A 27,798-nucleotide genomic window follows, 5' to 3' on the forward strand; every position below is an offset into this window, starting at 1 on the left:
ACCCATTTTGTACACAGCCCATCTGACTTTCCTAAATCCATTATGGAATATCCAGCATTTCTCTACTTAAAACACAAGTCATATGTTTAATTCCCTGTTAATAACTTTTGAGAGTTAACTTGCACAGCTCCCTGCTGGGAAGCTTTAGCTGGAAATCTGGTGTTGAGCAAGCGGTTGAACTCCATGGTCTCTCAGGGCACCTTCCACCTGTAGGATTTGACAATTTTATGATGTGGGAGAAGCCATAATAACTCTGATTAGAACCCATCACCCAGTGCATACAGAATGTCTTGGGTTCAAAAGTGGCAACACCTCCATGTAAAAGGTCTAGCCAGCAGCAGTGGTGGACAGGGCAGACCTGCTTCTGCCAGTCAGACCCTGAAGGCAGCTCCCAGTAACTCAGCATAGGTCCTGCAACCTTCCTTTAGTTCTCTTTGCAACAGGAGTGGGCAATTTGGCTGGGTCTGGGGGGCAGGGGTTTTTGCCCCTGGACCTTCTGAAGATGGGAGAGAAGACACCAATATAATGCCCCACAAAAACAGTAGTGGCTAAAAGTCTGCTTCTGGTATTGAAAAGTGGAGTTTGAAAAAGAATGTTGAACGGTGGAGGAGAGCGATGCAACTTACTTAAAGGGCTCATTGTCATCCCTGGAGCCCCCTTTCTTCTGGAAAATGGCTAACCTGGGGGAGCCTGGGGCAAAGGGCCAAGGCTACAAAAACAGCCCACAGATGTCCTTTGCCTGTCCTTGTGCTTGGACACAGGCGTGCTACTCTGGCTTTGAATTTTGTATTCAGTGTTTGGATGTGTGTGTCCTGGGAACCAGAAAGAGTTGAGGGGCCACATGTGGCCCTCAGGACCCACTTTCTCCACTCCTGCCCTGGCACCTGCAGACACAGCCACTTCCTTGGCTGGGTTGGAAATGGAGGGTCAGCAACACCTGGGGAGAGCCTGACCACCCCTCTTTCTCTCTGTCTGCCACCATTTGCAGTATTTGTACCCCAGAAGGTGTCTACTGCCTGGATGTCGCATGCGCAGGTGAGCAGCTTCCATCTTTTCTAATACAATACCTGTTGACCTATTTGATGGGCACACAAAGTTTTCCTGAAACATCTCCGAAGGTGACTTTTAGCAGGAATTGTCCATTCTATGGGTTTCCCTGTCTTGTGTGTGGACTTCTGATAAGTTGCCCAGATGGAGGGCTGGTTGGACTTCAGTCGGACCCAGCTGGTCTGATGCAGCAGGACCATCATCTTCCTCCTCCTCCTCCTCCTCCTCCTCTTCATCTCCCAATCTGCAATTAAGACATGCAATTTGCATTTTTATATAACTTATCCCACGTAATTGGGATAAAATTGTGATTTCCTCCAGTGGACTGGCTGTGAAGTCAAAGAATATTCACCAACATTTTAAGTGATGAGAAAGAAGAATTGATGTTGATTGCTGACAATAATTCTTGGTCCTACACCGGATATCATCCATAGGTTTTCTCCTTAAAAGCTTCACAGAGGACTTAGAAATTAAAGGAACTGTATGATTTTGGCAGAGGAGTGAGGAACAGAGGCAAGTGTGTTTCGGAAAAGCTGTAGGCTAGCTACCCATCGGTCCATTTCAAGTATATTTTTGACCAGTTACTCACTGGGAGGAGGGTCTGCTGCTATGTCAATCCCTGCTCCAAACCAGAGTGTTTCGCCCCATTGATATGGACCATCCTATTGACTATCCCTTGACTGCCCTATTCTTGGTTTTAGCAATCACTTTAATGATTTTGATTGCATTTTATTATAGTTATTGTTATGTTGTACTTATTGTTCTTGATTTGGGGTTAAGGAGGGATTTTATTCTGTTGTATCATATGGATTTTACTGATGTAAGCCGCCTCACTCTTGTTAGAGAGGCAGAGTAGAAATAAATATTGTTGTTATTATTATTGTTGTTATTATTATTATTTCTTCCCTTGCTTTTCATGCTTGACAGTAAATGGTGCCTGGACCCCGTGGTCGCCTTGGTCCGACTGTCCTGCCACCTGTGGCCGCAGCACACAGATTCGCACGCGGGCCTGCATCAACCCGCCGCCACGCAACAACGGCTTGCCCTGCACCGGCCCTGAGGTCCAGGCCCAGAACTGTTCCAGCTTGCCCTGCCCAGGTGAGGGTTTGTCCTGGATAATCCTGCTGACCAGTGACCATCAGGGCTCCCCGGTTGTTGTCCCTCTGTAGCATTTGTTCAGGACCACATTGTGCTGGAAACCTTGTTGTTGTCATTGCTTCCAACATATGGTGACTGTATGGCGAACCTATCACCAGGTTTTCTTGGCAAGTTTCTTCAGAGGAGGTTTGCCATTGCCTTCCTCTGAGGTTGAGAGAGTGTGACTTGCCCAAGGTTACCCCAAGGGCCTAAATCCCCATGAGAGTAAACCCTCCGAATCAATGGGAACTTGGCAAATCAACCCTTATGGAAGTCCCATTGATTCAGTGGATCTATTTTAGTCAGGGCAAGCAGAAATGTTTCTGGGGGTTATGCCACACTGACCCTTCTTACCTTTAACAAGAACAGATCAGCTCCTTTCTTGGACTACAACTCCTAGAATCCCCTAGAAGGTCCCCAAAATGAGCTACCAGGCTCTGCCACAGGCTTTGCCTTTCTGCTGATGCCCCATGCACACCAACTTCTCTTTGCCCCTGTTCCCCACCCCATCTCTTTTCCCATACAGGGGATGAGCCATGTCCCTGGTCCCCCTGGGGCCCATGTTCGAGGTCTTGCGGAACCGGCTTGGCCTCCCGCACAGGGCTGTGCAGCTGCCCGTCCCCCGAGGATGCTGGAGGGGCGCCATGCAATCACAGCCTCCGCCAAGAGGTGGCAGCGTGTTACCTCCAGGGCTGCAAAGGTAAGGAAGTGGCGCCCCCTAGGGGCAGGAAAGGACAGGACACGCAGGCAAGGGGTTCTCTTCTTGATGTGTGCCTTCAAGTCATTTCCGACTTATAGGTGACTCTAAGGCCACTTGTAGTTTGTTGTGGCCCCAGAGCTCCCTGACAGAGATGACTAAATAGCACACAAAAGTACAAATAGCAGAATGCTATAACACTGAGCCATGGCAGTTAAGGTGGTGTTAAACTGCATTAATTCTGCAATGCAGGTGCAGCCGAAGTGATAGAAAGTGTTAGAAAAAGATTTTTCCTGGCCATAAAATGGCCCCAGGAGGGGGAGGAAAACATGGTTGTTGTGGTTGTGGTTGTTGTTATTATTATTATTTCTACCCTGCCTATCCAACAAGATCGAGGCGGCTTACATCAGTAAAATCCATGCAATACAACAGAATAAAACCCCACAATCCCCCTCCCTCCTTCACCCCAAATCAACAACAATCAGTACAATATAAAACAATAACTGTAATAAAATACAATGAAAATCATTAAAGTGATTGCTAAAACAAAAATAGGACGCTCAAGGGATAGTCAGTAGGATGGTCCATATCAGTGAGGTGACTGAGTCAATTATTCTGGGAAGGCTTGTCGGAAGAGATCCATCTTTACAGCCTTTTTGGAGCTATCAAGGTTAGTAATATGTCTGCTCTCCTCCGGCCGGCCACTTCATAATTTGCCTTCCATGCTCCCTAAACGACATTATTTGGGGGGCAGATTATAAAATGTCTCTGCAGTTTGCCCACCCCGGCAGAGTACTTGCTGTTTCCCCCTGTTCCTCTGTGCCCCACTTTAAGTCGAGAAATGTATGCCCCAAAATTGCCCCTAAAATCTTGGGTAGACTTATATAAGGGACCATACATCAGTAGTGCTTAGGAAGCTCCTAAAGCAAGCAAGCCTGATCACCAATCCTTCCCCGCTCCAGTCCATTTTGCAAGCCTTTGCTTCTTATTAGAAACAACTCTCCATTTAAAACCACTTGCTTCCCTTCTCAATCCGATATTAAACCTCGCCTGCAGCAGCTGGGAATTGATTGGGAAAGGTCCAGAGAAGGAGAAGGAGGGACAGAAGTGGTATTTCCCCATTTCCATCCTTCTTTCTAGCCCCCTAAATTTTACCCTCAACTTATCCATGGGTCACATCAGAACCCAGGATTTTGACCCTGAAACCTTCCCTCGACTTGTACGTGAGGTCAACTTGTACATGGGTATATACGGTATGTGTGTTAGGGGTGGCCTTATTTTCTACCCCTGGAATTGGCTGCTCTTGGGGCAGACACACTGCCTCTGACCCACTGTCACCCCACTGACCTCGTTCTCCTGGTCCTCCCCTTCCTCTCCCGCAGAGTGTCCCTGGAGCTCCTGGACAGCTTGGACCCGATGCTCCTGCAGTTTCCTGGTGCAGCAGCGCTACCGGAACCAGCAGGGCTCTGGGGCGGACGGAGAGCCTTGCGTGGGGCTGGATGGGCAGTTCCGCATGTGCGACTATTCCCAGTGCGCAGGTGAGCGACCCCAAACTCTCTCCTGTGCCCACTTCCCCCCAAATAGGTCAGCAACATTTGCAGACCTTTGGAAAGACACTTTTTTTGGACTACGTCTCCCAGAATACCTCTGCTGACTGGCAAGGTATCAGGTACCACACATCTACAAACCCAATTTCGTTGCAAAAGGATAAATTCTAGACGTTTAAAATCAAAGAATAACTTTATCGTAAAAAAGAAGATCTTAGTAGAGAGGTCAGTGACTTTTTTGACAAGTCTAAGTTGAAATGCATTGAAACGCTTTCATAGAACATAGGAAAATCCCTCCCTATAAAATGGTGTAACCTAGTGATTGGCTCCCAGTTCCCGCGCTTCAGTCATTGACACAATGGAATGGTTTCCCATCCGGAAAATCCTGCAATTGGCGTGATTTGTGTGAATCTTCAGCTTCTTGCCAACACTAGACTCAACATCTTTAGAGTAGCATCTTTCTGTACTTTGTTTATACTAGGTATCACTTGGGATTGGTGTCATGTATTTAACAATATCATCACACATGTTTGACCAGTATATATCAATAAGTAAACGTATATAAAACTATAAACATCACCTATAAAACCTGTTATCACTAAATACCATATCTCTATATTATATTTTCAAATTATTCAACTCATCCCCAACCAGGGACCAGCCAACGCTTACCAAGCCTGAGTGGGAAGCCTCCTTTCTCACGGTTCTTCTCAGCTTTATCAAAACACATTCACCCTTACAGAACTAACCCTACATTTATACAATCCCAATTAACCATAAACTATCAATCCCATCTTTTTAGTCAGATCAATTTCTGGCAGGAAAGCATTCAAATAATCATTAATTAAATGAGCATCCTGACTCTAGGGGATTTGGGGGGTTGTGATCCAAAAAAAGGGACTTTCTCCAGGCTCTTCCTCTCCCTCTCCTCCTGCCCTGCTCCTTCCTTCCTTCCTTCCTTCCTTCCTTCCTTCCTTCCTTCCTTCCTCACCCACCATCTTGTCTTCCAGAGTCCAGCTGTGAGCCCCCCTTTGAGTTCCAGGCCTGCGGTTCCCCCTGCGACAGCCTCTGCTCCACCTTGCGCCACCCAGAACTGTGCCAGGGCATCCTCCGCTGCCTGCCTGGCTGCTATTGCCCGCAGGTGAGAGAGCAAGCCCTTGCACCCCACTTTTCCCACCTCTGGAACTCCCTGCTGCAGGATTTTGAGTGGAAAAGGTAGAGACCTTTCCTGAAAGAGTTCTGGGTACAACAACGACTCTTGGTTTCCTTGTCAGTTTTTGGGGTGCAGAAGGGAATATTCAAGGTGCTGGGCTCTGTCCTCCGAACAAAGAGTGATGGGGTGCAGCTCTTCCTGCCCTGAATATATGTGTAGCGGTGCCTGAAAGCTTCCTTGTCAGTGATGCAATGCATTTAGCTCTGGATTTTAGTCTGAACTTGAAGGGAGTGATCCAAGATGCTGATTTTGTTTTAGCAATCATTTAAAATTTAGGATAAAACCCAAAACACTGACCTGGAAGCCACAAATTGCTAGTGCCTGAGACCCTTGTTGACATGGAAATAGTGTCCTTGGAAGTCCTAATTCCTACTCCCACAATGTGATGAGGACAGTCACACTCTGCTCATGCTCAGGAGCACTGCTTAGCAAAGTTGTCTTTCTGGATTACAGATCCAATACATTTTTCAAGCTTTGCTGAAGAGCAATCTACAGTTTTCTTATTTTTTTGGCTGAATGACACTAAACAATTTTGCTTTGTCAAGGGGTGGGGAAACTACTTGCACCCCACATGTGTGCCCTATGGGATCCCATTTTGTGGCCCATGAAACATGCCAGGAGACTCCTGGAAACCCCCTGAAAAATGAAAAGAAATTGGCCATAATTTTGACAAAAGACCTATAAAAAGAATAAAATCACCAGAGTAATGTAACATTTGGGGCCGTCTGCTGCCCCACACCACCCCCTAATTCTGCAAAACAGACACACAACCCTAATTGTGGCCCAATTACAGAAGTGGCATGAGATCACTTCCAGTCATGCCATGGGTGGTGCTATGGTGTGCAAGGGGCTTGCAATGGGAAATGGCCCCCAGCCCCCTCAGAATTATCCACCCCTGCCATAAACGGAGCATATCTAGTGACACCTTTCTCCATGCTGGACTATATAACTCTCATAGCCTTCCTTTACCCCAGCTTGGTCTACTCCGTGGCCCCACTGGCCAGTGAGAGATGCCATTTTGGATTTGTCCACTTTCTCTTCCCCGCAGGGCCTGGTGGAGCAAAATGGAGCCTGTGTCCCACCTTCTCAGTGTGGCTGCCTCCACCTGAGCCAGGCAGGTGCCCCTGTCTACCTGGCAGCTGGAGAGACCCTTCCGATCGGTTGCAAGGAGTGGTGAGTTGCACTTCAACAGTTATGAAGGAGTGGGGTGCTTTATCTGGCTAATGGGAGGGAATTCTGGGGGTGCTAGTCCAAATGTTATTTTATTTTGATCCCTCCTTTCCCCCACCCCTGACACTCCAAGTAGCAAACACAGATTAAAAGAGAGATGCTAACAAACATTCGCATCCCTAGAATCATACAAAAATTAAAGTGCAATTAAACTCTCCACAGAATAGAAAGCAATTTAATAGCATACCCTTACAAACAATTGCTATCATGTGCTGCCAGTTATGGGGATGCTGTCCTAGGGTTTTCTTGGCAAGGTTTATTCAAGGGGTGGGTGGGTTGCCATTGCCTTCCTCTGAGGCTGAGAGGGTGTGACCTGACCAAAGTTATCCAGTGGCTCTCAATGGTGAAGCAGGCATCTGAACCCATGTCTCTCAGAAGCATCTTAGTCTAACACTCAAGCCACAATGCCATGCTGAGTCCTGCCCAGCTTGCTTAGATGTATTCCTCATCACAGTTTGCATAGACCCTGTGCACTCTCCCTTAAACAGGGCTCAATTTAACAGTGAATCCAGAGGACCCCAGGCAATCCAATGGCCCAGAAAGGTCCCTTTGGCCAGTCTGGGTCTCTTGGAAAGAGTGGAGTGGCTATGCAGAATGGGACTTACCCACACTGCAAGGTTTCCCTTTAACTGCCCTGGCTCCATCCTAAGGTTCCTGGGATTCTTGTCACATTTGGGACCTCCATAAGTTTGGGACTACAGCTCTCAGATATCCTGTCCATTGTCCATGCAAACCAGGACTTCTGGCAGCTGAAGTCAAACCCATTGGAAGAGCAGAGAGAGAGAACTACTACTATAGTTCTGAAGTAGAGCAGTAGAGCCCCTCATTAAGCTACAAATCCTGGTGTTCCATGGGACAGACCCATGACAGTGAAAGTGGTGTCAAAGTCCTGTGACAATTCAGTGCAGATGCATGAATGTGTGCTTTTGAGCGATTAACTACCAGCTACTTTCTCTTGGCAGTGTTTGTCAACATGGGGACCTCCAATGCAGAAGTGATGGCTGTGAAGGTGAGTAGTGGCAGCTGTGTCTCAGATCCCAAGGGCTTCAGGTTGAGAGCCATAGTTTTTCCAGGGAGGTCCATTGCATGGTGACTCTGTAGAAGCCTATGCTGCTATACTTGCATATCAGTTATCTAAAGACGCCTTATCCTGTCTCACATGTGATTCATCTTTCAAGAGGGGCTTTACTGTCATGGCCAGGTTAGCGCTGGTGGATGATGGCTCCGATGTCAGTGGGAGTGGTGGATCTGCTGTGAGTTTTAGTCCAAACTTGAAAAGAGCTGTCCAGGGTGCTGAACCTCAATGCCCAAATAGGAGCCTTCCATGTTGGTGGGGCAGTGAGACTCTTCCGTATTTTAGTTTGACCTCTCAAAGAGCTATTCAAGGTGCCAAACCTCTCCCCAAAATAGGCCCAGAATCTGAGACGTCTCTTTTAAAGTCCAAGCTAAAGCACACAGCGGATTCACCACCCCACTGACATAGAAGCAATAATCCTGTGCTACTTCCTGACACATCCTGGGCTCCACTGCTTTACTTTCCTCCTTTTTGACCTCTGCTGCAGGGCTGCTGCCTCTGAGCACCTGGTCAGAGTGGACCCCCTGCTCCCCTTGCCTACCTCTGCTGGCGCTCAGCCCCTGGGCAGCCTCTCTCCTCCTGGCTCAGCACCAGCCCTGGCCCCAAGAAGACCCATCTCCCCAGACGGCCCTGGTCTCCCTGCAGCACCGCTATCGCCTGTGCCTGGACCCCCAAACGGGCAGAGCCTGGGAGGGGCAGGAGAGCCTGTGTTCGGCTGAGCTGGAGCAGGAGCAGCTGTGTCCCGACCCACACGCTTGTGAAGGTGAGTAGGGCCCTGGGAGACGGGGAGGGTTGAAGGGATGTGATTCAGCAAGAAGCCACATTGGTCCAAATCGCTTGAGATCTGCCAGGACCCAAGAATCACCCTTCCTTTCCCCATGCCTCCTAGGTCAGGCCCTGTGGGATGTGGGGAGGGTGGCAGGGCAGCTGGTGGGATCCCACGTTGGTCTGGTGGGGAATCTCTTCTGGTTTTTAACCCCAAATTTAGAGGAGCCATCCAAGGGGATGTGACTAATCTACAAAACAGGTTCAGCACCATGGAGGAATTGGTTGTTATTGTGTGCCATAAGTTTCCAACTTATGATTGCCCTAAGACTGCTTATAACAGTCCCCTACTCCACCCCTTCAGGCCTGTAGCCAGGCTGGGGCACTGCCCTGGGGCCTCCAGCCAAAAGGGGGGCCCAAAGAGACGCGGCTCCTTTGTCTGCTGCAACAGAGGCACCAAAAGCGCCCTGGACACAGCTCACGAGCCATGTCATTGATGTGCGCCCCATGTAAACAGCGGTGCACCAAGATGGCACCCGCGGCACGCGGTAGGACTTGGGAGCATGCAAACGCTCCGCCCTACCGAGCCTAGAATCAGCCCCAGGCCCCCAAGTATGTTTGAACATTAAAAAATATAAGGGTCTCGAATGTACTTTCTGCCCCAGGGCCCCTAAAGGCCTAGCTACGGGCCTGCACCCCTTACTTCCTAACATGTTGTGTACCTGCTCTGTGGCATCTTGTGGCCAGGGGAAGACAAATAAAGGGGATCCAAGCAGCATCCAGCTGTGTTTCTGCAGCTAGAAGATGAAGAGGCAGTCATTGCCCTGGACTTCCCAGTGTCCTGAGAAGATATGAATATCCCTGTGCATCTAACTTGGGGCACTAACTTGGGACACTGCCTCACTCCCCCCTGTCCTTGCCTGTCCCCCAAATGCCTCTGGAGATGTGCCCCAGTTAAATAAAGAGAACAAGGGGGTGAGCATAATGGCACCTGATCCAAGACATTGTCCAGTCAGGAGCCTTGGCCTGCTCTGCCCGCAGTCCCTGTCCTGATGAACAAGCTGGCAGCAGTGGCCACTCATCCTTATTGCCATGGGTTCACAGGGCCCCAGGCCATGCCTCCCTGCCCACAGCAGATGGGGTCATGCACAGCATCTGTGCAGCAGCTACCCTTGGAGAGCCACTCTTTAGGCCACCTCTGTCCTGGAGGCTCTCTCCCTCCTTAGGCAGCCCACGAGGCCCAAACGGCTGTGTGTGCCCCTTTGCTATGGCTGCTTTGGTTGGGGAAGGGGGGGGGCTGGATGGTGGGGCAGCAACAGGGGTCCAGTTTCCCATCTCAGTGGGTCTGGAGCTCCCTCTCTCCTTGGGCATCTTCCTTCCTCCCAGATTTCTGCCTCTGGAGTGACTGGGGCCCCTGGAGTCCGTGTCGCGAGCCTTGCAGTGGGGGGGTTCGGACACGCTTGCGCTCCACCCACCATTCAGCTGATGAGCGCCGCTGCCAAGGACCGTGGTCCCAGTCAGAGAGTTGCAACACAGCCGCCTGTCCAGGTAAATATGCTCAGTCCAACGAGACTAGTTCCCTGACTCAGTTTCCCTTGTGAACCACAAAGAAGGTTGAGAGTTACACCACATGGACATCCTTGCCCCACCATGGCAAGTCTCCCCTCCTTCCACAAAAGTCTTTTCTTTCTCTGCTTCCTATGTTGGATTTAAGGACTGAATCCCAGAATTCAAGATAGAAGGATGCTTCTCTGAACACCCATCCCGCAATGCTGCACTTGATGTGGCCACACACTGCAAGGGTCTTGAAGCACTCCATGAAGACTGGTGGTGATGAGGATGGAAAAGAGCTTTTCTTCACAGGCCTATTTCTTTTCCATGTTCCTAGGGGAAGAGTGTGAAGATCGGGGCAAAGTCCATGTTGCCATCTGTGCCAATGGCTGCCCACGCACCTGCACTGACCTCTGGGAACATGTTGAGTGCCTGCAAGGGGGATGCAAGCAAGGTACTTCCTCCCTGCCTCCTGCCCTACTGGTCCTGACCTAATGAGGGGAAGGTTTCTTCCAAGCCTGACTCTCCTGGTCCCCACTTTCTCTCTATTTCTTGGAGCCTCACAGAGCATGATCCCACATTACCCAGAGTTGTGCAAGGGTTCCACAGGCAGGACTCCTCTTGGGCACCTTCAGGACTTGCTGTGCTCTTGCAACAGCCACCTTGAGTGGCCATTCTGTGGCTGGTGAAAAGCTTGGGGGGGGGGGTGATAGGAGCAGCCTCTGGCTGTGTTTCGTATCTGGATACAGACTGATGGCCACTGAGGCTGCTGAGGCCCGCCATGTTTCCCCATCAGCCTCCGTCTGGCTGGTGGAGCACAGTCCTATGCTTCTCTGATCCCCCAAGCTCTCCATCAGCTACAGGAGGACAATTCAGTGGAGCTATTGCAGCAAAACCATGAGTCCTGGTGAGATCTGTGTTGCAGCACAGGGAAGAAGGGAATACCAAATTCCACAATGACCAAACAAATCCATGTGCAGGCCCAAGGTGGAGCTACCTGCATCGGTCACTGATCGGATGCTGGACTCAGCCCACCTCATTCATCCACAGTTCCAGTGTCTGAGTCCCCTTTCACATTCCTGTTCCCAGGGAACATTGGCTGTGTCCAGCCCTTCCTCCTCCAGATGCTTTGTCAGGGGCGCCTAGTTAGCTGTGGATTTCCTGCATTGCCAGGGGTTGGACTGGATGACCCTTGGGGTACTTTATGTCCGATATATTCCTCCTCTGCCCCTTCCGTTCTGCAGGATGTCGGTGTCCAGAAGGGCAGCTCCTGCAGGACGGGGCCTGTGTCCCGATCCCCACTTGCCGCTGTGGACTCCCCACATTCAACAGCACCCTGGAGTTTATGCCTGGGCAGCTGGAAGAACTGGATTGTCATAACTGGTAAGGCTGGTGGAGGGCAACCTGGGGGATAGGAGACAACACCAGTGCATTCTGGGCTGCACTGATGTGTCCGAGTGGGGAGAAGGTAACTCCCATATTTGCAGGCAACTTGGTTGGGTTTTCATGGATTTCAGAAAGAAAATTCCACCCAAATTATGTCAATTAAAGTGTGTGTGTGTGTGTGTGTGTATGGACACAAGAGTGGGGTTTGGTGGCCACTTGACGTCCATGGACCACACTTTCCCTCCCTTCACGGTAAGGAATCAGTTCAGTGAAAAATCATTTTACTTCTGGACATATGACTTTGTTAAACATTTCTAGGTCTTTTCTTTTAACTGATTCCAAAACTCAGAAAGTTGAAATCAAGTAAAGCCTAAACCCTATTGGTTCGTCCCAACCAGGGTAGACCCACTGGACTGGAGTCAACACACTGACACATCCTATTCATTCAATGGGTCTACTCCAGTTGAGTCTAATGACAGGATTCTGGTCTTAGTGCCCTGCTCTTATTTGTTCAATGGACTACAAAGCCCTGAGTTCCAATCTAAACAGAAGCAAGAGGGAGGGGCTGTGAATCCTCTGCTGGCCCTCTTTCCCCACAGTCTTTTGGGTTGGGAGGGAAATGCTGCGGCTGTTTAACTAATTGTTTAATTATTTCTCCCAGCATGGAGTCTAAATTGGTTTACAAAATTTAAAATAAAACTTCAGTTTAAAACTTATTTAACAAAATTAAAGAGAATCATAATTCTATTGATTCAAACAGCTTCAAATAGATTTTATTTGTGCCAGGTGCAGGTCAAGGCATGTAGATTTCATGCTGCCTTTATGGGTTTTCTCTCTCTTTCTCCCCACTGCCATCGCAGCACCTGTGTCAATGGCACCTTTGTGTGTCCAGACCAGGAGTGTCCCTCCTATGGAGAGTGGTCAGCATGGACCTCCTGCTCGGCCAGCTGCGGAGGGGGGAATGCCCTGCGCCACCGCCTCTGTCACGAGGCGCCCGGAGGAGCCCCCTGTGCAGCCGACACCATGGAGGAAGTTGTGTCCTGCAACCCACAGCCTTGCCCCAGTGAGTACCAGTATCGAGGCTTGGTGGCCCATAGATCTGCCAAAATGCCTTGCACCGTTGCCAAGTGTCCCAGCGAAAGGGACACCAAGAATGTTCACAAATATTCTCATCCTTGACACGAAAGGGCATCTCGACATTTTGAGACCACTAGTAGAAGATCCTTGGCAACTTCCATGAGATGACTTGCCCTGGCATGGCAGTAAAGCAACTGGTGGTCTTCTCCTCTGTGCTTTCAGTGGGATTTTATACAAAAATTGTCTACATTTTTGCAAGTAAGACCAGCAAATAGGATGTTGAGTACTGAGTCAACATTAGGTAAATCCTATGAATTAGTAGGTTTGCTCCAGTTAGGGCTAAGCATAGGGTTCGTGCCGTGGGCATGCATATATACAGGCAACATACAGGCAATGACATACAGGACAGCATCTCATATGAGAACCACTATGTTTTGTGCAAAATTTGTTCTAATGCAAAAAGATTGCATTTTGTATGGAAAGCTATGCTTTAGTGCAGAAAAAGGTTCATGAAAGAGACTCACATGTATAACTGCCCAATGAAATGATTGGTCACCCAAAAGGAAGACTAATGGTGAAGTGCAAAACACCCAAGCATCAGCACCACCAACATCCCATTGGCACCCCATTCAATCAAAAGGCATGTTTCTACCTCTGAATCTCCCATTCTCCTGTGGTCCGTGTGGGGCGTCTCCACCTCTTCTCTTGACAAATGGTGGCTGGCATCTTTTTAGTGATATTCTGAGGCATACGTTGTATTCTGTATGCAGAGTGATTTTTTGGGGGACAACTCACAACAGTCATATCCAGCTGATGGTGACATAAGCAGAGTTGCAGATTTGGGACCATTGTGCATTGATGCACATAAAAGAGCATGCTGCAATAAGGCAAACTTCCAAGTCATAAGACTCCAAGGCAGCAGGGCAAGACTGGCTTTTTTCATCAACTCCAGCCAAGCATTGTGGATGCTGTCTGACAAACAGAAGAGCCTTCACCCATTAAATACAGTTAGCCTTCTGTACCCATGGATTCTTTATCCATGGGTTCAAGCATCCGTGGCTGGAAAATATTCCCCAAAACATAAAGAAACCTTGATTTTGCCATTTTATATAAGGGACACAATTTTACTATCCATTGTATTTAATGGGATTTGAACATCCATGGATGGGAGCCCAGCGGATGCCTAGGGGTCATTGTACAGTACTGTCCTGCTGCAGCAAAAGCAGCTTTGCTTTAAGGAGATATTATACCACTATGTGGGAATGTGTGTTGTTTCTATGCATTGCACATTGCAACTGCATAATGGATTGTCAGCCATGCACATTGCGCATAGATCTACGTGTGTCACCCTACCTTGGTATGAGTATATGGGCTGTGTAATATGAATATTTACTCTGCACTGAAGCTATGTGTGTTCTTGGCCAGGGCAAGGAAGACTGGGGTGGTGGGGGTCTACGTTGCCTCCCCCATGACCACCTTCCCTCCCTCTTTGCAGCCGGCTGCCTGCTGAGCGAGTGGTCGGCTTGGAGCCCCTGCAGCGCCAGCTGTGGAAGAGGTGTCTCTGAGAGGAGCCGAGACCCGCTGTCCCCACTGGAGGAAGAGCCCTGTCCGGGCCCCATGTTGCAGCACCAGGTGTGCAACACTCAAAACTGCACCCCAGGTGAGTTGCCAGGGATGCTTGTGAGCAGGGCCTGCAGTTCATTTGGGAGGCTGCACCCTGAGTGAGGACTCTTTCCCTTCCATATCTAAGGGTTGAACTTTAGCTCTGGACAATAAAATAAATAAATAAATAAAACGTATATCCCGCTTTTTGTTTCAACAATCTAAGCGGCATACAACATTAAAATGATACAATAATATATACAATCCCCCCCCATTAAAAAAGGATTAAACAGTTCTAGCAATTAAAATTACAAAGACTAAAATCTAAAAACAATACTACAATAATAAAATAACGGTGGGCAGAGTCTTGGCTTGTATATGTCTGTGGGGGGATCTTTAGGTGGCCGGGATCTATTCCGGGAAGGCCTGCCGGAAGAGATCCGTCTTGACAGCTTTCCTGAAGCTATCTATGTTGGCAATTTGACGGATCTCGTCCGGCCGGCCATTCCATAAAGTGGGAGCGATTGCAGAAAAAGTCCTCTGGGAGGTTGCTGTCAATCTGGTCTTTATGGACTGCAACAAATTCCTCCCAGAGGATCTTAGGGTACGGGGCGGATTGTACGGAAGGAGGTGATCCCTTAAGTAGGTTGGGCCCAAGCCATGGAGGGCTTTAAAGGTAATGACCAACCCCTTGTACTGCGCCCGGAAACGAATAGGCAGCCATTGGAGTGATTTTAATATAGGTGTAATGTGGTCACTCCTAGTTGTTCCTGTAATCAATCTGGCTGCCATATTCTGCACCAGTTGAAGTTTCCGGACTAGGCACAAGGGTAGCCCCATGCAAATCAAGTCTTGAGGTTACCAGCGCATGTACTACCGTTTCGAGGTCACCCGGCTCCAGGAAAGGGCGCAGCTGGCGTAAGTCGGAGCTGCTAACAGGCGCTATTGACTCACATTCAGCTGATTCCTCAACTGAAGCAACGGGTTAAGAAGCACCCCCAGATTGCAGACATAGTCCTTTGAGGGGAGCGTGAGCCCCTCTAGGACTGGAGGTTTCAGCCCATTACCTGGTTTGGGGCCTCTACCATAAATACCTCCGTTTTGTTTGGATTCAACTTGAGCTTGTTTTCCTTCATCCAGTCCATTACTGCTGCAAGACATTGATTGAGGGGAGAAATGCCAAGATCATTGTCAACCCAGAAGAGAGTGAGCCATGGTTATGAGGCCAGTGCTGAAGTGTTTGGTGACTCCCTTTGCTACTCACTACTGTACCCAAAGGGCCAAATAAACTGGATGAGTCCCTACTAGTGGCAGAGGGTAAGAGAAGTTGGCAGCCCTTCCAGAAGTGAATCAGGGCATCTGGGCACACCTTCTGCCACTGGTGGTGGTTGCTGTTTTTCGTATCAGTTCAGTTCAGCTCTTTCTTGTAAGGTCACAGGTTGGCTGTCAATCTCATAAAAAGGCATGCTTAAAATCACACAAATCTCTACACTCTTAGATTAAAAATATGTGCTAAAATACAGTCAAAGACAAACTGAATACTTGCCTGTTGCCCCAAAGCTTACAAAGAATTTATGTACATACAAAAACTGTATGTATGTTTTTAACTCATTCCTAAAAGGCAAGGATGCAGAGGACCACCGGATCTCTGAGGGCTGTTGTGTAAACAGGGTGCCTCCATTGAGTAAGTCTTTCCATGCATGGGACACTTCTTTCACCAAGAGATTCTCCCCACCAGATCTTCTGTCCTGGATGAGTTGGTAGCAGATCAGGTGGACCTTAAACTCTCTGGCTCCTGAGCCATGTAAGCCTTTGCATCATAACACGTAACACCTTGAGAAGCTGGAGCATGTCCATAGGAGGGCCACTAAAATGGTGAAGGGCCTGGAAACCATGCCTTATGAGAACAGACTTAGGGAGCTGAGTATATTTAGCCTGGAGAAGAGGTGGTTAAGAGGTGATATGATAGCCCTGTTTAAGTATTTGAAGGGATGTCATACTGAGGAGGGAGCAAGCTTCTTTTCTGCTACTCCAGAAAATAGGGCCCAATGGAGCAATGGATGAAAAGAGATTCCAACTCAACGTTAGGAGGAACTTCCTGACAGTAAGGTCTGTTTGACAGTGGAAGATTTTCCCTTGGAGAGTGGTGGAATCTCCTTCTTTGGTGGTTTTTAAAGAAAGGCTGGATGTGGATGGTCATCTGTCAGGGATGCTTTGATTGTAAGTTCCTGCATGGCAGAAGAGGGTTGGACTAGATGGCCCTTGTGGTCTCTTCCAATTCTATGATTCTATGAGTGGGACCCAGTGGCTCCCTGGCAACCCATGTGCTGATCATCTTGATTTACTTATCCCTGTCCCCTTGTTGTTCTCCAGAATGCCCAGATACCCAGATATATAGCCACTGCGCCAACACCTGCCCACAAACGTGCTCCGATCTGCACCCACAAACCCAGTGCCTTCAGGAAGAATGCCAGCCAGGCTGTACCTGCCCCTCCGGCCAGGTGAGTGGAATACCTGCAGCAATCTCCTTTCCCTGGAGGACCAGCCAGGTGCAAAAAGAGGGCACAGATCCTCCTGGCCTGACTCCAGGCCTGCAGACACTGACCCTCCACTTGGCCAACAGGTGCTTCAGGACGGGGTCTGTGTCCCCCTAGAAGCGTGCCGCTGCTCATTCGACCCAGTCCCTCCCTTGCCCTGGGCTGCCAACTTGTCCCAAGAGGAACGGATGCAGGAGCACCCACCTGGCAGCATCATTTGGCATGAGTGCAACAGCTGGTGAGTGCCCACATCTGTTAGGGTGGTTATCTGGGGTTCATACGGGGAAAGTATCTGTGGCTGCTGAAAAGGAGAAATTATACTGGAAAGTGTAATTATGTAAAAGTGGAGAAACACATGCCTTGTTGTTTCAGGAAATCATTCAGGGATGGAATAATTGATAACTAAGGGGTTGTTCCCACTTAATATTTGAAACGATTTAAAATACAACGTTTTTAATAAAAACGATTCAAAATAACCCTGGTCTTATCCCGCGTTCCCAATCGCTTTATTCTCCGTTCCCATCTGGTTATTTAAATCGAAGTTTTTACTTGGGAGCGTTCATACTTGGCATGAAATCGGTGTTTAAATAAAGCGATTCTTCTCCTCCATACCTTATTTGGAGCTGTAAGTCAAAGTCGGCTTGACAGAGAAGAACAACAATAAAGGACAGGAGGAAAGGTCCCCAATCTTTTAGCTTGTGGCTCCCTTACTTTGGAATGGTCAATCATAGGAGTTTATCACACTGGGGCTAAGTTCGGCATTAAAGAGAGGTTAAAGTGCATTTAAAACATCCCACAAATAAAGTGAAAATAACATGTAATTGCACAAATGATTATCAGACCCAATTGCTCAAATAAAGTGATACTGGAAGTGCATTGTCGCTGAAATCCCAAAAGTAAAAAGATGCGCATTAATGCTTCTTTGTGACCACTTTAATGGCAGGTTTTGTGAGATGTTGTGTGAAGTTGTTTCACGTAATTGCGCTATTTTTCTGGGATATTTTTGGGATAAACTCCTGATCTCCTTTGTGTGATAAACTCCATAGAATCATAGTTGGAAGGGACTTTAAGGGCCGTGCAGTGCAGCTCCCTTTTGCCATGCAGGAATACACAGTCAAAGCCCTCCCTGTGACATCTTCTGTTTAAAAACCTCCAAAGGAGACTCCATCGCACTCCAAGGCAGCAGCGTCTTCTGCTGTCAAACAGCTCTTTCCTTTGGGAAGTTGTTCAAACTCTTTTTCTCCCACTCTTCTTTCAAGGAATTCAGGGTGGTATACATTCTCCTGCCTTTTCTCATACAACAACCCTGTGAGGCAGGCTAGAGAGGAAGTGGCTGGCCCAGGCTCAGCAAGTGAGCCACTTCATGAATAGGGACTGGAACCTAATGCCCCAGTCCTGACCCAGCACTCTAACCACTAGCCCACCTGGCTCTCTTTTGATGGCTCCTGTCTTTGCCTCTGCAGCATCTGCCAGAAGGGAGCCTTCAGCTGCACCCAGAATGACTGCAATGGTAAGAGACCCTCAAGGGACCCTCCCTCTCTCTCTGCTGCTGGCCTCTCCTTCTGGCCTCTGGGGGGGCTCTTATGGGGCAGCCCATAACCATGGATGCCACAGATGGAGAGAACGTCCATTGCTACTTGCAGAATAACGTGATCTATGACTTTGCAAATATTCCTCGCCCTTTGAGAGATCTTGAGGAATTATTCTATGCAAAAATGCATCTGCCCTTTCTGTAGGATTTTGTACAGAAAATGTGTTCTATGCAGAAAATGTATGTATTGGACATAAAATAATGAGTGGTGTCTTTTTGGCTAGATTGAGCCATTTGCGGTGCCCAAATCCTTCTTCCCAGCCCTGTGCTCTCTCCCCCAACAGTGCCGTGCATTTGGTCCGAATGGTCTGCCTGGTCCCCCTGCTCTGTGACGTGTGGCGATGGGGAGCGGGTCTCCCGGCGTTACCAGCTCCAGCAACGCCTCTACGGGGGTGCCGAGTGCGAGGGGCCACCGGTGCGCTGGACATCCTGTTCCCTCTCGGACTGCGGTGAGACCGAGTCACCTCCTGGTTAGGATTATTTGGGATTTGCTTTAGTGAAGTTGCTGAGCTGTGAGCTTGTGGGCTTAATGGGCAGCATGAACGATGCTGGTGAACCCATTGCCACAGGGACAGGGCATCAACTCTTAACTGCAGGAGCCACGCCTCTCACACCAACAGATCCATGGTCCAGCACTACAACAAAAATCAAGGTGCGGGACTACACATATATAGTCTCAGAAAATCCATCTAGGGTAAGACAGGAGGAAACAACACCAAACTTAGCTACTGCATCCCCTAAAGCTGGCTTCCATGCCTATAAATCAACTGGTAGTAAGTGTGTGGGCAATGTAAGACACTCTGCCGAGAGAGCATCATTCTTTCTCTCCTGGATGCAGCCTGCCCCATTGGGGAACACTGGCTCAGAGCGGACTCCCCCGGTCCCTGTGAGCGAAGCTGCCACCAGATCTATGAGGATCCACCCCAGAATTGCAGCAGAGGCCCCACACAGGGCTGCGTGTGCCAGCCGGGGCTCTACCGGAACAGTAGTGGGAACTGCGTTGTGGCCGCTCTCTGCGAGTGTGAACACCAAGGCCAGACTTACCTGGTGAGTGTCAACACTGGGGGCATTTCAGACTGGGTTTAAAGGATGTATGCAATGCCCCTTTCCCTGTCTTCCATGACTCCCATGAGAGCTGTAGTCCAACTGGTCAGCTGCAGCGTGGTCACCTTGAGGGACGATCTGCCCTGGGAAATGGATGAAGGAGTGTATCTCTGTTGGACCTCTCTGTAGCTTTCGAGACCATCGGTCATGGCATCCTTCTGGGCTGCCTTCCTGGGATGAGGCTTGGAGGAGGCCCTCGTTTGCAGTGGCTTCAGCCCTTCCTGGAGGGATGAGCCCAGAAGGTGGTGGTGCTGGGGGACTCCTGATCAATGTCTTGGCCATTGGCCTGTGGGGTCCTTTGGGGCTGGGTTTTGCCTCACACACTGTTTAACATCTAGGAGAGGGTATCAGGAGTTTTGGGGTCTGGTGCCATCAGATGACACTCCCAGCTCTATTATTCTTTACCATCTCTGGAGGGGGGACCGGCTGTAACTTCATTGTTACACCGAATTATTAACACTTCTTTGAGGGAAGGGCAATTTCCAACTAATCTGAAATTGGCCATAGTAAAACCTTTGTTAAAAAAGCCCTCCCTCGATCCCCCGTTACATAACAATTATTGGCCAGTCTCGCTACTGCCATTTCTGGGGAAGGTGATCGAGCGGGCGGTTGCAATCCAGCTTCAATCGATCTTGGATGAAACGGATTATCTAGACCCATTTCAAACCGGCTTTCGGGCGGGCTACGGGGTTGAGACTGCTATGGTCGCCTTGGTCGATGATCTCCGTCTGGGCATCGACAGGGGAAGCGTGTCCCTGTTGGTGCTCTTGGACATCTCAGCAGCTTTCGATACCATAGACCATGGTATCCTCCTGGAGCGCCTGGCGGAGGTGGGAATCGGGGGCACTGCGCTTCAGTGGTTCCGGTCCTACCTCTCCGGGAGGTTCCAGATGGTGCAGCTGGGAGACGTGTGCTCCGATAGGAGGGCCCTAACATCTGGGGTCCCCCAAGAAGCCATTCTGTCTCCCATGCTTTTCAACATTTACATGAAACCGCTGGGAGAGATCATCCGGAGACATGGGGCGCGGGGTTATCAGTATGCTGATGACACCCAAATAGTCTTCTCTATGTCTCCGACGGATTTAGTGACCAGGGATGGCATCTCTCCTCTCGTGGCCTGTCTGGAGTCGGTAATGGGCTGGATGAGGGAAAACCGACTCAGTCTGAATCCAGAGAAAACGGAGGTGCTTGTGATAGGTTCTCCTGGCTCAGGGATGGCGGTGGTTCCACCTGTCCTGAATGGGATCACGCTTCCCGTGAAGGACTCTGTACGCAGTCTGGGGGTGCTCCTTGATTCTTCCCTCCACCTTACATCTCAGGTGGATGTGACGGTCAGGGGCACCTGTTATCAGCTTCGGTGGATACGCCAGCTGCGTCCCTTCCTGGGCCAGAGGGACCTTGAAACTATAGTACATGCTCTGGTAACCTCTCGTTTAGATTTCTGCAATGCGCTCTATATGGGGCAGCCCTTGTACCAAACCCGGAAGCTGCAAATAGTGCAGAATATGGCAGCTCGACTGGTCACTAATACATCTAGTGCCAGTCATATAACACCAGTGCTTAAAGATCTTCACTGGCTGCCTATTCGCTTCCGGGCACAATACAAGGTGCTGGTTATTACCTATAAAGCCCTAAATGGCTTGGGCCCAGGGTATCTGAAGGACCGCCTCTCTCCATATAATCCGCCCCGCACACTCAGATCATCTGGGCAGCAATTTCTAAGTGTCCCAGAGGCCAGATTAGTTTCCACCTCCAGAAGGGCCTTTACTATCTTGGCCCCTAGCCTCTGGAACTCGCTGCCCATTGAGCTCCGCTCAGCCACCTCCCTAGCCCATTTTAAAAAGGGGTTGAAAACTTATTTCTTCGAGCAGGCCTACCCCTGATTGTTTGCCCCTAATGCTCTCCTCCCCTTCTCCCCTCTTTCGCCTGCACTGTTGGCTGGCATAAGTTTTATTGTTTTAATGTAATGGTTTTTAATGGTATTGTTTGCTTATTGTTTGTTTGCCTATTGTATGTTTTGTTGTACACCGCCCTGATTATAAGAAGGGCGGTATATAAATAAAATTTTATTTATTTTATTATTATTATTATTATCTCAATCCAAGGGAATTGTTTTGGTCGTAAAGTGGACCATGTTGAAGCTCAAAAGGAAAATCAGGAAATAAGGACTCAGTCAGTATTGAAGGGGATTACCTTTCCCCTGAAATCTCAAGTTCCCATCAGGGTTGTCCTCTGTCCTGATGGCACCTTGGACTCAAAGCCCCCAAGATCCCCCAAATTGGCCAAACCCAGTTCCTCCCAAGCAGCTGGAAGTGGAATTACATCATTTCCAGTGCACCTGGAAACTGGGGGTGAAGATTGTTCTCCTGTGTCCTAACTCTTTGGCTCCCCACTTCCCAGAAATTGGGGATGGGTCCCAACACAGCCTTATCTCATGGGAGAATGAGAGTATCCTTCATCCCTCACTCTTTACAACTCTCCCAGCACCTTCGGTCTGTCTGTCCTTCTCCTTCCCACCTTACAGGCTGGTGCCGAATGGCAAGATGGCTGCTTTGTTTGCCGCTGCTTGAACGGGAGACCGGCGTGCGAGGATGGCTGCCCACCACTCACCTGTCATGAGGTAACACTCTCCTGGAGGATCAAGAAAGAGCCTCCTTTTTGGAAATCCGTTTTAGAATGGGAAGAAGAGATGGTGGACACTGAGGCTGCATGGAAGGCACTAACACAGAATCATAGAATCATAGAAACATAGAGTTGGAAGAGACTCCAAGAAGGGCCATCCAGTCCAACCATTCTGCCTTGTAGGAACTCTCAATCAAATCATCCCCATTGGCAGATGGCCATCTAGCCTCTGCTTAAAGACTTCCAAGGAGGGAGACTCCACCACACTCTGAGAGCCACCTTCTTCTCCCTAAAAGGAGAAATTTGAGCTGCTCCAAGGAAGGGGGGAATGAACTCTGCACATGCACAGAGGAGCTGCCATGTGTCTCCAAGATCTGACACACTTTGGGTACTTAGTGTAAACACATACATCACCTGGAGCCTATGATTGTGTAGCAGGTCCTGAGCTCACCTGTTGGGCTCAGCATCCATTCTGCACACCTCCTCACCTGTCAAGTCAAAAGAGAAAGGAGGATCTGTTGTGTGCATGTGGGAGGATTGGCTGCACTTGGGACTGCCTTTATGCAACCCCTGATTTGTGTGGCCATTTTTGCACCAGAGTAGTGCTCTCGACATCTTTCTGGCCTAGAAGTTGACAACAGGAGCTTAGCCTGAACTCAGCAACCCTCTCTAACATTCAACCCCGTTTCTGACCTCTTCTCAGGGAGAAGCCAAAGTCCAGGAGCCCGACAGCTGCTGCCCCATCTGTAGGAAGAAGGAGCCGCCAGGTACATGGGTTGGTGAGAGACCCCAAGGTGCGCTGCCTCTGCCTCCCCATCACCAAAGCCACCTGGAGGGAGGTTGTTCTTCCTTCTGTGGTGGATGAGCAGGATTTGTGGATTGGGAATCAGCAGCAGATAGTGAGCAGAGCAGTTCCCTTTTATTTTTTGGACTACAACTCTCTCACATACTGGCTGGTGGGATTCTGGGAGTTGTAGTCCAAAAACAAGACTCTTGTAAGCTCTGGGAAGCAAAGTAGAATGAGGAGAGTCAAAGACCAGAGCAAGTTCCTGGAATCTGGAGCGGTTTCTTCCTGCAAGCTGCACTCCTCAGTGGCCTCCAAACCTTCCTGGGAATGGGAGATGTATGTATGATATCTCTTGTTTTTGAGGGGCAGGGGTTTGTTTGGACTGTCACCTGGTCTTCCTCTTGTGCTTCCCTCCCCAGGAGAGCCACAGTCGCACTGCCAACACTACACTGAGCTGCGCAACATCACCAAGGGGCCCTGCTCCCTGGCAGACGTGGCGGTCAGCTTCTGCAGTGGGTGGTGCACCTCCCACACCAACGTCATCCCAGAGGTAGGCTTGGGAGGGACCCCAGGGGGTTCTTTGACCTAGCCTCCCCCCAGTCTGTGATCCCCACTTTTCAGTCTTCGCCTAGCTCCCCATCCCTCATGCTCCCACCCTCACCACGATCTCACACAACACAGAGGGCACCACTTTGAGGAGCGCTGTTCCAGATATGACAAAATCCAAAACCCACAAGCAGTGATACCTTTACAGGGTCAACCCCAATGCATGAAACACATTCCCAAAGCTTCACTGGCTTCTTCATCAGGCAAAGATGTTAAAAACCATGCAGGAGAAAGTTAAGAGCGATGTTAAGAGTCACAGGCCAACCTTCTGCCTGAGATGTTGTCCATTAAGATGGTATTCATAGAATCATAGAATTGTAGAGTTGGAAGAGACACCAAGGGCCATCTAGTCCAACCCCATTGTTCTGCCATGCAGGAACTCTCAATCAAAGCATCCCCATTGACAGATGGCCATCTAGCCTCTGTTTAAAGACCTCCAAGGAAGGAGACCCCACTACTCTCCATTGAGGGATTGTGTTCCACTGTCAAACTGCTCTTACTCTCTGGAAGTTTCTCCTACTGTTGAGGGACTTGTTTGCAAGGCAAGCCTTCTCCCCTGATTGACAATAAAAGGCAAGTCATAACATGTCAACTTCCATTAGCAGCAGCAGCAGCAGCAGCAACAACAACAACAAAATAACTTCTCTTGAGATGCAAATGTCTATGTCCTGTGCAAAGCTAGTTGCCCTTTTCTTAGGCAGAGAACATCAAATATTTCAAGGAGTCCCTGTACTGTTGCATCTGGAAAGCTTTTAGGCGCTGGCTAAGTAAAATTTGCCCAATTGTAAATCCTTTGTTTCCCTTATGTCCCCCTTGCAATTCAAGTTGACATTTTGAAGTCCAGGAAAACAATATGCAGGAGTAGCCAGCGTTGGCCATGGACAGAATGAAACAAGCACCAGGTCATCCTTTCAGCTGTTCAATAGCAAAAGATATTTAATGACAAGAGCTATTCAAAGTCACCTTTTTTTTGCATCCCACTATTTTCAGCACAGTGGATACGATATATGCGCAATGCTGGGACCCTGGAGGAGATTTTGGCTGTCTGTCAAAGCATCAAATGGCCTTTCCAACACTGCATTGAGTAAAAAGAATAAGGCCTAAATCCCACTCTTAGGATGCATCCACAATGCAGAATTATGCTGTTTAGTACCACTTTAAGTGTCATGGCTCCATCCTACAGAATCTTTGGATTTCTACTTTTGTGAGGCAACAGCAGCAAAGGCTAAAGACCTTGTGAAACAACAAATCCCAGGATTCCAAAGCACTTAAAATGGGGTCAAACTGCATTTTTTCTACAGTGTTAAAAGTACCCTTAGTCCAGGCTGGATTAGAACCGTCCCATCCATGGGATTTAGTGACGTGGTGACTCTCCAGCCAACAACTGACTCAAGTTGGGACGATCCAACAGCATTCCAGCCTGAGAGGGCCTTTTAAAAAAGTAACTTGGCCATAATTTGCTACTTGTCTTCCAGGAACCGTACCTGCAGACCTTGTGTGAGTGCTGCAGCTACCGCCTGGACCCAGTCAGTCCCGTCCGCATCCTGAACCTGCGGTGCCAAAATGGCGAGACAGAGCCGGTAGTCCTTCCCGTCATCCACGCCTGCGAGTGCAGCAGCTGCCAAAGTGAGTCTATGCATGGCGTGTGGGGCATGAGAGCTGTAGAGGAGGGGCAGGGGCTCATAGATGTATAAGGGCCTGAATGAGGCCCCCAGAAGAGCGATAGATGGCAGTGGTCCCAGCACTCACAGCCCTTGCACACCATTAAAGGCTTCCTTCCTCTAGACCTCTGGGGGCCACAAGAGCCACCAAGGCTGTGTGCCCCGTTGCCCCCTTTTCCTCCTTCCATGACAGGGCCTGAGTCCAGTTAGGGACATACTGGGCATGTGTGGTTTACATCCACAGGCAGCCAGCCCTCCACGGCTTTGTGGCTTTTGCGGGTTTACTTATTTGTGGATTTGATTGTTATGCTCTCTCTAGGAATCTCTGGGTCCCCTAGCATGACTCTATGGCCAACTTTCACCAGACGTTGTGCTGGAGGAAAAGAGATTCCTAGAGAGAACACTTCTCTAGGCAACTGTAGGTCTTCCAGGACAATTCTGTGGTTAATGTCCAGCAAATGGTGACCATTGAGTTTTTCTGGAGGACCTAGAGGTTAAAAAAGGGTTGTTGTTTTTTTAATTTGCATTTTCCCACTTTCACAGGGGTCCTGTGCTCCTAATCTCAGCGAATGTGGAGGGCTCACTGTATGTTTCTTTTCAGATGGCACACAAGACGTTTCCCTGAAGCCCCTTGTGCAACTTAAAAAATCCCCCCTCCAGCCCCCATCTCAAGCCCTGGGGTCAGACCCTGTGTTCGGCTGTTTACTGGGGCTGATGGAGGGAAGCAGGATGCTGTTCCAGGACGCAGGGGCTCTCAAGGGCAAGGGTCAATTGGCCAGTGGCCCAAGGAACCCGCCTGCCCCAGATCAGCCTTGCTGTGCTCCTGAGTAGAAGGAAGAGCCCACCTGGTCCCTGGAGACACCCCCCCCCCATCACCGACCCATCCACCCCATCATCCAAACTCACCACCTGCTTGGTCTCCTTTCTTCCCTCTGGTAGGTGGTGACTTCTCCAAGCGCTGATGACAACTTTGCAAGGTGGAGATCCAGAATCCCCCAGTTTGCATTGGAATTGTACCATTCTGCTCTGCATCCTGCCTCTCAGTCCTCCTCATCTGTACAACTTAGAATCAAAGAATCATAGAGTTGGAAGAAACCATAAAGATCATCTAGTCCAATTCCATTCTGCCATGCAGGAACTCACCATCAAACCATCCCCTGTGACAGATGGCCATCTAGCCTCTGCTTAAAGACCTCCAAGGAAGCAGACTCCATTACAATCTCCAAAGAAGTGTGTTCCACTGTCAAACAGTCCTTACTCTCAGGAAGTTCCTCCTAATGTTGAGCTGGAATCTCTTTTTCTGGAGCTTGCATCCATTGTTCTGGGTTTTGTTTGTTCTCTGGAGCAGCAGAAAACAAGCTTGCTCCCTCCTCAACATGACATCCCTTCAAATATTTCAGCATCACCCCTTAACCTTCTCTTCTCCAGGCTAAACATACCCAGCCCCCTCAGCTCAGTGGTAAATGTAGGGGGGGCACTTTGGTTGTTGTCTTTAGGGGTTTCTAGACCTTTCCCCATTTTGGTTGCCCATCTCTGGACACTCTCCAGTTTCTCAGTGTCATTCTTGAATTGTGGGGCCCAGAACTGGACACAATACTGTTCCCCGTGAGGCCTGACCAAAGCAGAATACAGTGGCACTATTACTTCCCTTGATCTAGACACAATACAACTATTGGCACAGTTTGTCCTTATCGCGAATTCAATAAATTCACCCAGCAGCAGTAAGAGCTTCATATGGATCTTGTTTTATTATTTTCTGGGGACTCTGGCAGAGGAGGGAACAGGGAAGTAGGAAGAGGTTCTCAACACCACTATCCTCCCTGCAAAACACACAAGAGGCAGATCCCTGTATAGCGCAGCATAGCATGCTAATTCCACAGGTGGATATACACTGCAGGTGGTCATTCAACACTCGCCACTTAGTCACTGCAACCCACATTCCTATGCTCTTTCTGTGGCTGGGGGGGCGGTCCTGCCTCAGCTCAGTGGTAAATGTAGGGGGGCACTTTGGTTGTTGAAGAAGGTGGAAGACAAAACCAACATTCACAATGACCAAAAAGGGGGGGGGGGGGGGGAAGCAGGCAGTTGTGAGGTGCAAATGCCATTAACAGACACCAAAAGACAGGCTCCCAATCTCTTTCTTTCTCATGTATATCCTTGGAAGGAAAGCATTTTGGGAGAAACAAGACTGGAGCCTGCCAAGGCAAAGTCTTCTCGAGGCCACAGGGCAAAGGAGATGCAGGGGGTAGCTGCATTGGCCAGTTAGCAAATTCAACCAAAAACCCACCAAACAGTGATGATACCTTTATTGGCCAACAGAAATGCACAATATACTTGTTGCAAGCTTTCAAAGCTGCATGGGCTTCTTCATCATCAGGCAAGATGTTACACACCAAAGAGGAGACAAATTAGAGATGTTAGTAAGATGCCTGCATTTTGTTGTTTCTGCCCTTAGTTAAGATGATGCCTGCTTTTAACAAAATGCAGGCATCTTACTGGCATCTCTAATTTGTCTCTTGTTTGGTGTGTAACATCTTGCCTGATGAAGAATCATAGAGTTGGA

At 49.0% G+C, this 27,798-nt stretch overlaps 1 protein-coding gene across 1 annotated transcript in view; it reads left to right on the forward strand.

The window, feature by feature from the left end:
- Positions 1-25,268, forward strand: part of LOC121932821 (SCO-spondin-like) — a 143,447-nt gene extending 118,179 nt beyond the window's left edge. Inside the window, 23 exon segments of the mRNA XM_042471812.1 lie at positions 989-1,035; positions 1,975-2,145; positions 2,711-2,879; positions 4,256-4,419; positions 5,439-5,569; positions 6,690-6,814; positions 7,834-7,880; positions 8,434-8,495; positions 8,541-8,709; positions 10,098-10,259; positions 10,600-10,716; positions 11,507-11,645; positions 12,509-12,711; positions 14,221-14,385; positions 16,701-16,828; positions 16,951-17,102; positions 18,328-18,374; positions 18,740-18,904; positions 19,294-19,502; positions 22,084-22,179; positions 22,885-22,948; positions 23,391-23,518; positions 25,050-25,268. Coding sequence (XP_042327746.1) covers positions 989-1,035; positions 1,975-2,145; positions 2,711-2,879; positions 4,256-4,419; positions 5,439-5,569; positions 6,690-6,814; positions 7,834-7,880; positions 8,434-8,495; positions 8,541-8,709; positions 10,098-10,259; positions 10,600-10,716; positions 11,507-11,645; positions 12,509-12,711; positions 14,221-14,385; positions 16,701-16,828; positions 16,951-17,102; positions 18,328-18,374; positions 18,740-18,904; positions 19,294-19,502; positions 22,084-22,179; positions 22,885-22,948; positions 23,391-23,518; positions 25,050-25,268 — 3,079 coding nt within the window.
- The last annotated feature ends 2,530 nt before the right edge of the window (positions 25,269-27,798 follow it).

This window comes from Sceloporus undulatus, chromosome 6, assembly GCF_019175285.1.
Source record: "Sceloporus undulatus isolate JIND9_A2432 ecotype Alabama chromosome 6, SceUnd_v1.1, whole genome shotgun sequence".
In the NCBI taxonomy this organism is placed as follows: domain Eukaryota; kingdom Metazoa; phylum Chordata; class Lepidosauria; order Squamata; family Phrynosomatidae; genus Sceloporus; species Sceloporus undulatus.